Source organism: Lepidochelys kempii, chromosome 14 (assembly GCF_965140285.1).
Source record: "Lepidochelys kempii isolate rLepKem1 chromosome 14, rLepKem1.hap1, whole genome shotgun sequence".
Lineage (NCBI taxonomy): Eukaryota > Metazoa > Chordata > Testudines > Cheloniidae > Lepidochelys > Lepidochelys kempii.
The window spans coordinates 44,704,415-44,716,896 of NC_136393.1; the positions used below are offsets into that span (position 1 = coordinate 44,704,415).

Genomic DNA, 12,482 nt, shown 5'->3' on the forward strand with positions numbered 1-12,482 from the left:
TTTCCGTGGGTGTTTGAGCTCCGGAGCACCCCTGGGGTCAGCCCCTCTGTTGTTTCCAATCATGGGACCAAGCAGTGACCAAGTATAAACAGTGACTTACAGTGAGACTTAGCCCATGCCCTGCTGTTAATGGACAAGTTGGTGAGGCCTAAATTTACAGCAGTGGCCTGATTTTGGGGTGTCTGGGTTTCTCTCCTCGAAACACAGGACTTCAGGGCTCATGTTCCACCCGCATTCGCAGCTGCAGCCGGAGTCAGTGGGTGCTGCCGGTGCCCAGCCCCTTGGAGAACCAGCCCCTCAGCACATAGCTCAGTCCCCAAATTTGGACCTTAAATCAAAAGACATTCTTGACGTTTGGACCGAGCCCATCGTTGTGCTCTGGCTCCTGTGCCGGCGAGCGTGGCTGTTTGTGTCTCCTCCCCAGCAGCTACCAGCACAGGGAGTGCTCCTGGGAGGGGCGGGAGGGAGTGGGGTTGGGGCATGGACAGGCTGGAGGAGGAAGGGGTGGAAAGGGACAGAGGGGTGTGGCCAGGGTGAAGCTGCACCTCTTGTACTCTGCACTGTGGCAAAACCCCTTAGGACCATTAAACCAGGGATGCAGCTCTGGCTGGAGCTCAGGACTTGCCTAGCTGCTCCTAAGGTCTGCATTGGCCCTTGTAGCCACTGAATAGGGGGCCTATTGAACCAACCCTCTCCCTGCCTCAGTTTCCCCATCTATACAATGCCTGTGTGTCTCTTCGCTTTATAGTCTATGGAGGACAAGGGCCGCATGGTGCTGAGCTCTGAGCAGATCCAAAGAGCTTACGATTCAGTGTCCCGATCTTGAAAGGTCTCAGTGTCCCAGTGATGCCAAAGGGACTGGAGTGGGTAAAGCTACACTCACCATTTACTGAGAAAGGGGCAGAGCACAAAAAGGCCACCCCAGCTGTCTGATTGAATGTCTCTAAGTAGCCAGCTGCACACGGTACATCTGACAGCCAGGGGAAAGAAATTACAGGTACGATATGTACCATACCAGTCTCTTTCCTTTCCGTAACCCTGTATCAAAGCACTGAATCTGCTCTGCTCTGCAATGCTGAGTGAAGACCCGGGTACCTGAGACAGCAGCAGGGGAAAGGTGTTTGAGGGATGCCTGCAAATCTCAAGCCACGCGGAGACCAGCAAAAGGGCAGCACTTCACTCCGCTGAGCTGCAACGTCTAGTAACCACGTTGTTAACCTGCTGTGGCGCTGGACCCGGGTAACCAGCTGCATCCGCAGCAGCATCTCTGCACAGCACGGCTTCCCCGCCACAGCTGAGTTCCGTCGCCGTGTCCCCGATGGCGGCTTCCCGGACTGCCCCAGGCCTCCTCCGTCTGTCCCCACATCCCCTGCTGCAGCCGCAATGGGCAAGTGGCCTGAGAGGTCTCTGTTTATCCCACACCACGTACCCTGCAGGCCCCTAGTGCGAGCTCCCCTCACACCGGCTGCCCTCGGCCACTGGGCCCCAGCCCTCACCTGGGGGACAGGAGCTTGGTCTCCCTGCAGTCCCTGGTCTCTCTGCTGGGACTCACAAACTGGGAGAAAATGGGAGCAGGCCTTGCTGGGCATGGTTGTGTTACAGGGTCACCTGCCCCCTAGGGCCCAGGCTGAGATCCCAGCACATTCCACAGGCCCCTGAGCCGCCAGCAGATGGACTCTCAGCCTCGGTCCCTGTGGTGGTGGGGGAGGCTCTGGGTCATTGCCCTGGGGGAGCTGCTGGGGGAGGGAGGAGATTTAGCTCCTCACAGACAATTTTAACAGTTTTAAAGCTTCAACTTTTTGAATCTCAGTGTCTCGTGTCATTAATTAGTTCTGGCCTGACCAAAATATTGTCTGATCCCCCCAGAATTGATACATTTTTCACGAAAGCCTCCAGGGGTGAAATTGGTTGGGTCCTTCCTGCTCAGCAAACAGCAGGAGTCACTTTCAGGCAAGGAAACACCCAGTTGCTGCTGCAGGTGGGGCATAGTGTGAACTCAGGAAACTGTAACTTACCCTGTCCCACTGCCCAGAGGGAGCCATGGCTGCAGAGAGCCCCGTGGAAAGTCTCCAGGAGGAAGCGACATGTCCCATCTGTCTGGAGTATTTCACAGACCCTGTCACTCTGGAGTGTGGGCACAATTTCTGCCGAGCCTGCATTGCCCAGTGCTGGGAGGGACCCGACACAGCTGCCTCCTGCCCTCAGTGCAGAGAAACTGTGCAACAGAGAAACCTCAGGCCCAACAGGCAGCTGGCAAATGTCGTAGAAATCGCCAAACGGCTGAGTTTCCAGGCAGCAAAGGGAGCAGGAGGGGGTGGGGTGTGTGGGGAACACCAGGAGACTCTGAAACTGTTCTGTGAAGAGGATCAAACCCCCATCTGTGTGGTGTGTGACAGATCCCGGGCTCACCGCGCTCACACGGTGGTTCCCATACAGGAAGCTGCCCAGGAGTACAAGGTAGGGAGTTGCTGTCCAGTCTAATGGGTAATAACTTTGGATGTTAATTACAGGTTAATGGTGTAACCCTGTCATTCAGCTGTGTGTAGCCTTCATTGCATGAAAGCTGATTGGGGGAGTTACAAGCTGTGGCTGGTATTACTGGTTGTATCACAGTGTTTATTGTTATTTGCATCCCCTAGAGACCCCGGATGAGATCTGACCTCGATTGTGGGGCCTTGCACAAAACCCGGTAGGGCCAATCCCTGCCCCGAGCCATTTACAGTCTAAGTGGACAAGACAGACAAAGGGTGGGAGGGGAAACTGAGGCACAGTGAGGGGAAGTGACTTGTCCAAGGTGACTCAGCAGATCAATGGCAGAGCTGGATATAAAAACCTGGTTTTCCAAGGCCCAGTTCAGTGCCCTAACCACTAGCTACTCTTCCCCTTTCAGCAGCACTGAACAGTGATGAAGTCCAGACAGTAGGAGGAAAAGACTCCTTGATACAGGTCTAAGGCCCGGCAGGGAGAGGAGGTTTCCACTGGGATTCTGAACTCCTGTGCTGCTCCTTGAGGGTTAAACTCAGATGCTGCCGGCCTGCACTAGAGCAGATCACTGGGCTGAACACGGTGTGGGACCCCGAGCACCTTCAGTCCACACCCACAAGGGCTCCAGTCAGTGCAAGTCCATGCCACATGCCACTGGGATCAGACTTATCATCAGCAAAACTAACCCCTGGGCCGTGCGGACCAGTGCCACTCTGACCTGTTCTCCTGTGTTCATGGGCAAGGACCAGCCAACGTGGTTCCGTTCGTCCCACCAGGCAGCCCTTTGAAATCTGCCAGAATCCACCGCTTCTGGGTCTTTGCTAGGGACTTTGGGGTAGCTACCCAGAGGCCATTGCCAGGGAAAGGGGCTAGAACAGCACTAGGGCAAACCCCAGCTGTTCCTAACACAAATCAACACATCTAATGGGGTTTTCCCTAGTCCTTAGATCAGTGCTGTCCCACCCCCCGAGGTACAGGGCTGAAAGTCAATATGGCTGCCCCCGATATGACTGCCCCCGGTGGTTTCTGGGATTGGTATCACTGTTTGTTAAATCTTCTCAAAAACAGCTTTATAGATTCACCATCATGGGACACCAGTTTTCCACTGAGTCAACTCAATGGAGAAAGTGGATATAATAACTTCAAACCATCTGAGTACAAAACCCGCCCAATTTCCATAAATAAGGTTTCATTTCCTTTGTGTCTCTGATGTCCTACCTCTAGAAAGACCCACTGTTGTACACAATATTGTTGTAACTGTGTTGGTCCCGGGCTATGAGACTATAAGGTATATAAGGTAGGTGAAGTAATATCTGCTCATGGCAGCTTCTGTGGTGAACGAGAAGCTTTCAAGCTTACACAGGGCCCTTCTTCAGGCCTGGGAAAGAGTGTGTTCCCCAGAGCTGAGTTGTGTGAAGCTCTTTTACCAACAGGAGCTGGGCCAGCAGAAGATATTGCCTTACCCATCTAGTCAATCCAGGAAGACTGACTGTTGTGTAGAATTTTGGGTGGAAAAACACCTCATCCACCCCCTTCAACCCTGAAAATAAACCCACAAAATCGTTTCTGTTTGTCAGGAAAAAATACAAGCCCATCTGAAGACTCTGAGGGAAGAGAGAGAAAAGCTGCTGGGATTGAAAGTGACTGGAGAGGAGAGAAGCCGGGAGTATCTGGTCAGTGCCTGTTGTTCTTCGCCTGCTGGGACATTGAGCTGGGAGGGATGTTTATTGGTAGATTTCTCTGTGGCCTTGTGTGTGTTTCTCCATGATCATGGGATACTCTGTGTGTGTGTGTGTAGATGTGCGTATCACAAATGTGTGTGTGTGACCCGCAGTACTGCTGTCTGACTTTGGCTTGACCCTTCGCATGGCTGCCTGATTCCGACTCCAGTCCTGATCCCCAGTGTGACTCCAGACACTGATTCTGGCTCAGCCTTTGGCATGACTTCTGAGCTCGATTGTAGCCCCAACCCTTGTTGAGATCCTGACTTTGACTTCAGCTCTGATTTCGGCTGTAGTTCCTGACTTCTGACTGCAGCTCTGAGCACTAGGCCTGTCGGCTCATGGCCTGGTCTCTACACAGATGTGTTAGAGATTGTAAAGAAACTCTCTCTTGTAAGACTATATGAAAGGTCATCAGGCTCCATCCATGTTCCTGACCAGCCCTTTCCTTATTTCCTCTAGAAACAGACAGAAACCGAGAGGCAGAAGATTGTGTCTCAATTTCAGCAACTGCGGCAGCTCCTGGAAGAACAAGAGCGACTCCTGCTGGCCCAGCTGGAAAAGCTGGACAAGGAGATTGTGAAGATACAGAATGAAAATATCACCAAACTCTCAGAGGGGATTTCCCGTCTCAGTGAGCTGATCAGTGAGATAGAGGGGAAGTGTCAGAAGCCAGCAAGTGAATTCCTGCAGGTGAGACTGAGCTAGAAACATCCCAAATCCCAACACAGGGACAGGACAGCTCCTGAAGTACAGGCACCGGGGTCCAGCAGTCAGAGATCTCAGTGTAACTCAATGTGTGCATTGCTGAAATGTGAATGACTATTGTTCTTTGCAGACTCACAGACACATTAATATTAGAGCTGGAAAAGCCCCATTAGCTCAGTGAAACCATGGCCCCGGGGCCAGGGCAGGGCTGATTTTCCCTGCATTTGCAAAATCCCTTTCCTGGAATCCCAAATGTGTGTCAGGTGGTATGAAATTTTTTTTAATCTCTCTCTCCTCTCTCTCCCCTCTAGGATGTCAGAAGCACCTTGAGTAGGTACGTGGCTCTCTCTCACTCCCACACATACTTGGCAATGCTGGGGAAGAGCATGGAGATGATGTTAGCACTGCATCTCCACAGCAACATGTATGGGGATTTTGGATACAAATCTCTCAGATAAACTTAATCCTGAGGTTCTCATCCTGGTACAGAAGACTCTGTAATTCTCTATTCAGTGGGAAAGACTGACCTCAAGTGTTTCCTCGAGATGTCACATCCCTGGGGTAGTGGCTGCCTCAGGATTGTGGGGATTGAATATGGGCCTGTCACTACTGGGGCCCTGGTTACTATTCAGCCCAAGGCAGCAGTGGTCAAGAGTCTTTCCCACCTGAGTCTTTCCCAGCCTAAGGACAGTTTGGAGACCTGTGTGGAATGAGCTGGGGACAGGGGAGTTGGTGTCTCAGTTTAGTTCCTAGTGGACAGATTTCTACAGCACTTTACATAAAGAAAAGGAGGACTTGTGGCACCTTAGAGACTAACCAATTTATTAGAGCATGAGCTTTCGTGAGCTACAGCTCACTTCCTCAGATGCATATCGTGGAAACTGCAGCAGGCTTTATATATACACAGAGAATATGAAACAATACCTATTCCCACCCCACTGTCCTGCTGGTAATAGCTTATCTAAAGTGATTTCCAGCACAAATCCAGGTTTTCTCACCCTCCACCCCCCCACACAAATTCACTCTCCTGCTGGTGATAGCCCATCCAAAGTGACAACTCTTTACACAATGTGCATGACAATCAAGCTGGGCTATTTCCTGCAGAGAGTGAATTTGTGTGGGGGGGTGGAGGGTGAGAAAACCTGGATTTGTGCTGGAAATCACTTTAGATAAGCTATTACCAGCAGGACAGTGGGGTGGGAATAGGTATTGTTTCATATTCTCTGTGTATATATAAAGCCTGCTGCAGTTTCCACAATATGCATCTGAGGAAGTGAGCTGTAGCTCACGAAAGCTCATGCTCTAATAAATTGGTTAGTCTCTAAGGTGCCACAAGTCCTCCTTTTCTTTTTGCGAATACAGACTAACACGGCTGTTACTCTGAAACCTGTCACTTTACATAGGAACCTCCTGTCTCTCAGAGCATGGAGGCCAAAGAGTGAATTGGCCATGGAGACTCAATTCCCCTTTTGTTCCCAGAGCTGATCTCACCAGACCAGAGTTGAAGAATATTAAGGAGTCCTGAGAAGGGAAGGTTGTACGGCCATGGGCTGTGTTGCACCTACTCTGAGGCTGGGAGAAGTCGAGGAATTTGAACTCCAGGCATATTAGAGCAGCGACTCACTAGCCAGAACTTATCATGAGTCACACAATGAAATATAATCATGTGAAATTGTTTCTCTCCAGGTGTGAGAAGGGGAAGTTCCAGCAGCCAGAGGAGATTTCTCTGGAACTGGAAGAGCAAATCAGCGATTTCTCCCAGAAAACTATTGTGCTAATGAAGACTCTGAGGAAGTTCAAAGGTACCCAGAAGGGATCTAGGAATGGAAATTGGGAAGAGCCTCTGAGACTGTGGGAAGAGAATGGTGCTGGTCAATTGGTTCACACTTAGATGATGCTTCTATTTAATTTTTGGGTGAGAAGGCCAGACGTTTGGATCCAAGACACACAGGTTGATTAATTCAAACCTTTGTTTGCACCAGAAACATGCTTTTCGATTACAGTTACAAAGTAAGAAATGACTCATCGACTTTAAGGTCAGAAGGGACCATCATGATCCATCTACTCTGACCTCCTGCACATTGCAGGCCACAGAACCTCCCCACCCACTTCTGCAATTTACCCGTAAACTCTGGCTGAATTACTGAAGCCCTCATATAATGATGTAAAGACTTCAAATTACAGAGAATCCACCATTTCTTCTAGTTGAACATCGGTAAATGATACGTGCCCCATACGGCAGAGGAAGGCAAAAATAAACCCCAGAGTCTCTGGCAATTTGATTTGGTGGAAAATTCCTTCCCTATCCCAAATATGGTGGTCAGTTGGACACTGAGCATTTCAGCAAGACCCAAAAGCCAGACACCTGGGAAAGATTTCTCTGTAACTCGGAGCCCTCCCCGACTCATGCCCCATCACCAGCCATTGGGATATTTGCTACTAGCCATCGCATATAGAAAGAAGTGCTGGTCAGTTCCCTTCTCCTGGGGCAAAAGTGGGTCACGGGGGATTTCTCCTAGGAAGCTCTAATTACGTCTTACAATCTCTGGAATATTATACACATCCAAACTGCATATTTACTAGTTCTTTTCCAATCACCTTTGAGTGGTATGAATACAAAGTACCTTATATAGGTCACACACTACACATGCATGAACACATCATTGGCAGGGCTTTTTTTGTTCAAGTTATTTTTGTGTTATTGTTCTTTTCTCTGATTGGTTTATCACCACTGATTATGCACACGCCACTTTCCCCCTTGTCTCCACACAGCGGGTATTGGACTTTGCTAACTTCTCTGTGGCTGGATGCACAGCTCCCCTCAGACAAGCTCCAGCCCGTCATTGCTACCCCTCCCACAGCTGCACAGACCCCCCCCCCCTCAGCCTAGCTTCCCAGGAGCAGCGGGGATGAGGGACTGTGGGATGCCACTTCTGGGAGCCACCAGGGTTGAGTTCCCCCCCGCCCCCACAGAAGAATTTCTTCTACCCTGGCCCCTGCTCACAAGAGATCCACAGCCAGAGCTTTACCCTTTGTCCTGGTCAGGAGACAGAGGACGTTCCCATCAACCCTGGGATCCCTCCTGCCTGGAGAGGGGTGCCCTGGTCACAGTGTGGTGATGGGAAACCCTGCTCCACTGAGAGACCCCCCTCCTCTGCTTCCCACATCCTGTGACATGATGGGGGATCTCCCATGTAAGGGACACAGACAGGGGAGAGACATGGGGTAAGCGGTGTAGAGGTGGGACACACACACACAGAGACACTCATCCTCCCATCAGACATATTATTTAAACGAGAAAAATAAAAGACTAGAGACAACAATGCACTGAAATATGGTTTTAGGAGAAATATTTATTTCAATGCCCCCATCCCACAAAAACAATATTGACTGCGGCAGAGAGGGACATTCAAAAACACTCCCCTGAGTTGAATTTATTACTATTATTATTGTTTATTATTTATTAACGAGCTAGGTTATGTTTTTTTCAGTGTGGAAAATTGTGTGTTATTTTACGGGTTGAATGATGACTGAATGGCATAACCCCCCGCCAATGTCCGCCACTAACTCTGGTAATTTTGTCAAGTGTCCGTCACACAACATGATGCTGCCTGACCCTGGCCAAAGGGACCAAAGTGGGTAAAGTTACTTTTCTGCCAAAGTCTTTGTATGATCTGGATCTAGGTTATGACAAAAGGCTGTGAGTGAATGAGACAAACCAACTGGAGTTGGAAGGGTGGGAGGGGATGAGGAGGGGAAAAGTAAATCTCTCTTTCAGATTGTGTGTCCTGGGATGGTTGTGAGGCTGAAAGGACGTTGGTTCCATTGCTGAGAGATGGCTGAATGAGAAAGGAAACAGAAGGTTTCAGTTAGTTTCTATGAAATGCCTGAGTGTGTCTCTGGGCCTCTCGATCTGTTTCTCTGTCATGATGAAAACTCAGTTCTATGCGTTCAGAGTGGGGACACTGTTATAAATACGAAAGTCTGAAATCTCGTCTCTTTTCTCCTTTCCCCCGCCAGACACTCTGCCGTCTGCACTGGAGACACAAATTGGGGAATCCCTAGGAGCACACAGACAGGGTGAGTTTGCAGCTCGAGACTGTCTTTAAATTAGGAGAAAATTCCAGTGAAAACATCTTCCTGAGATTGTAACGAAAGTTACCAACCAAATCACCAGTGGCTGTGGCGCACACAGCCCTAAAAATAACCTACTCACAGTGAGGAGATCCAGGGGCACTGGAACATGGGGGGCCAGGGGGCCAAGCTCACCCTCTTTTTAACATGGGCATAGTTTGGGGGCAGGGGGCCGTGTTGGCCCCCCACACTGCAAGCCTTGGGCAGGCGTGGAGCATCGCAGCGTTGGCTGTGCTTCATGGAGGGGCGGCTGATCAACTGCGCCCTGTGTAGTGCAGCTTCTTCCTGGTGCTTCTCCCTCTCAGTGGCCCCACCCCTGCTCCTCTTCCCCCCGGACCCTCCCCCGCCCTGGGTGGTGCACGCCGGAGAGTGGACATGGGAAGGTGGAGGGTCAGGGGCTCTCCAGAGTGGCCAAGGCTCCAGCCTGGCCAGGGGCAGGGCCTCGGTGAGAAGATGAAGAGTGGGGCTGGGCCAGGGAGAGGGGAGGGCCACAGGTGTTGCGACCTCGTACCCCCCTCCCCAACTTCTGCCAAGGTGCCGGAACACCTGGGGAGATCCCAAGCTGACATCACACAAATAATCCTGACACCAACCCGAGTGCTGAGTTCATGCCCATGCTAATGAACAGAAACACTCTCCCTGAGCAGCACCCGAACAGAGCTCAATGCCCTGAGGACTGACACATCCCTCTGCTTTACCCCGGTGGAGGGAGTCTCCCCATTGATCTTCTCCAACATCCTGCCTTTCCTCTGGGCAGGGCTGGGCTCTCCCATTGGAGCTGCTTCCTGGATTGGGGTGATCCTTTCCCTCTGATGCTGCCAGCTCCTCCCTTCTCTCTGGTTTGGGGATGGAGCTACCCCACCCAATGCCACCTCCTACTCTCTAGTGTTAATCAGCTCTTCCCCAGTGCTGCATCTTCCTCTCTGTTCCCAGCCCTGGGAGTGGAGACTGCATTAGAGGAGGAAGATTTCCTCTGGTCTTCAAACCTGTACCTGCTTCCTCTGCTCCCTCCCCACAAAAACCTTTCTTGGTGTGTCTCTCCTGCTGGGAATGGAGCAGAATCAACAGGGGTAGCTGGGAGCTGATGCTTTCGCACGCAAATGGGAATTAATGAAGTGGGTCTCCTTACAGAGACTTAGGAAGTGCAGTGACATCCCTGCTCAATCTCAGGTGCCCAGAACAGAAGCAGCTCCCTGCGATCCAGGCCTGTCCCAGGCAGAACAGGGCTGCTGGGGAGTGTGAGAAATGGCCCCAGCCTCCCCCAGGGCCAAGCTCTGCCCCTAATGCTCTGATTCTCTCTCCCCAGAGAATGTGACTCTGGATCCAGACACGGCTAATCCCAGCCTTGTCCTGTCTGAGGGTCGGAAAAGTGTGAGATGGGGAGACACGCAGCAGCGACTGCCCAACAACCCTGAGAGATTTGACACTGAGCCCTGGGTGCTGGGCTGTGAGGGATTCACAGCAGGGAGACATTGCTGGGAGGTGGAGATCGGGGGTGGGCGATGCTGGGCTGTGGGGGTGGCCAGAGAGTCTGTGGGGAGGAAGGGATGGATCAGCCATAGCCCAAAGGGGGGGATCTGGGCTGTGGAGCGGTGTGGGGATCAGTTCCGGGCTCTCACCTCCCCTGAGACCCCCCTGCCCCTGAGCCGGGCCCCCAGCAGGATCTGGGTTTGTCTGGACTGTGACCGGGGGCAGGTGACATTTATCGATGCTGCTGACGAGGCCCCGATCTTCACTTTCCCGCCGGGCTCCGTCCCTGGGGAGAGAATCCACCCCTGGCTCCAGGTGTGGGGGGGATCCTGGCTCCGACTGTGCCCCTGAGCCCCACAGCAGAGGGGGGAACCAGAAATCAGCCTCTCTAGCCTCACGGACCCCAGTGTCTATGACCTTGGAGGACTCCCATCTACCCAACCCTTATCTTATGACCTCTGGAAGCTCCTTCCCCTTCCTCTCTGCAGCCCCAGGCACAGGACGGGGAGGGGAAGGAACCCCTGGGGCTGCAGGAGGGGCAGAGGGGCCCTGAGGGGCAGAGGTGGGGGCTGGGCAGGGGGCAAAACTAACAGCCGGGCTGCGGACAGGCAGAGACGGGGGCTGGGCAGGAACCAGCAATAATCAATCAGGGTTTGGGGGGCTGGGGAGAAGCAGCAGCAGGGAGCGGTTTGTGCAGATCTGTGGGATTGGATCTCATGGGGTCTCTCAGCCAGAGCTCCTGCCGCAGGGGCCCAAGTCACTTCAAAACAACTGGTGGAGGGGATGGGTAGGAGGTGCAGATTGATGGAGAAAGTATTATATAACCTTAAAAACATCATCATTTGGTCAGTCTCAAGATTTTTTTGAGCTCCTGAGGTTGGCAGCACTGGGGGAGGCAGGGACAGGGCAGATTTAACCAGAGGGAATTAGAAGAAGCAAGAAGGCAAATGTGAATGAAAATAAAACAAGAATAAAGGGAGAGTCCAGGAGAAATGGTGGAAAATATAAATGAGAAGAGTGACAGGAAACTCCCAGGAGAACCAGCCTGGGGGCAGCAAGAGGGGAAGGGATAAAATTGGGGGTGGAGGGGGTGGAATGGATCAGCCATGGGGGCTGATCTGTAACGGGGGGGGGAGGAGAGTTGGAGAAACACAGGAAAATAAACTGGGATCAGAAGTGAGGGTTAGAAAAAGGAAGAGAAAAGGAGAGTATGAAAGGAAAGGGAACAGAGAGATTTATGACATGTTACTGAAAGTGAGACAGTAACTCATTAATTCCCTGTATTAATTCCTGGTCATTGGTGCTATTTTAGTGCCATTAAGAAAGCTGTTCTCAGTAGCTGGGGAACTGCTTGCCATGCTGTGGTTATTAAGGCTCCTTCTCAGCTCCGTTTACTTACCACCTTTAGTGTAAGCAGTGTCAGGATGAGCTCCACCCTGACATCTGGTGGTGAGGTGTGGTAAGTTGTGGAAAAGAACTTCAGGGGCCGATCTCATTTGCATAGGCACACCCACCCCGCCTAGAATGAGGCCATAGCTGCCCAAATGGTCACTTTGGCTGCCGTGGGATCCCCAGTGTCTCTGTTATTGGGGCAGGAAGAATAAATTGTTATTACCCTGATTATGGGAACTGTGCTTGGAACTGTACTTGGCCTTTTGTTATGATGGAAGGACTCACCATCAACTTGGTAGCACTCGCTAGGCAAGGGTCATGGGTTCCAAAACTTTGTGAAGTGAGTGAGGCTGGGGACAAGTATTAATATTTGGTAGCATGGGCCTCTTGGTGAGGGCCTTACATGTTAATTGCACTTTTTTCTTTCTCTACTGTGGAATATCAGCTGATTTTGATTCCATTAGGAGTCTAGTTACAGGCTGCTGAGCTCACTTTGTGCTAATGGTGCACCAGCACTGAGGTTCTCCTACTACAAGCCGAATTCACCAAAGAGCTGAACTGACTAAGAGCTGA

General features: G+C 51.4%; 1 protein-coding gene across 2 annotated transcripts; it reads left to right on the forward strand.

Annotated features, from left to right (window-relative positions):
• Window positions 1–1,996: 1,996 nt before the first annotated feature.
• Window positions 1,997–11,040, forward strand: LOC140898063 (zinc finger protein RFP). 2 transcript variants are annotated; one of them, XM_073311521.2, is made up of 7 exons: window positions 1,997–2,457; window positions 4,062–4,157; window positions 4,668–4,898; window positions 5,225–5,247; window positions 6,600–6,715; window positions 8,934–8,993; window positions 10,354–11,040. In XM_073311521.2, the coding sequence occupies exons 1-7, from the start codon at window positions 2,041–2,043 to the stop codon at window positions 10,866–10,868; spliced, it is 1,458 nt and encodes a 485-aa protein (XP_073167622.1). In that variant the 5' UTR covers window positions 1,997–2,040; the 3' UTR covers window positions 10,869–11,040. The 2 variants fall into 2 exon arrangements, with proteins under 2 accessions (XP_073167622.1, XP_078704664.1); XM_078848538.1 differs by lacking the exon at window positions 4,062–4,157.
• The last annotated feature ends 1,442 nt before the right edge of the window (window positions 11,041–12,482 follow it).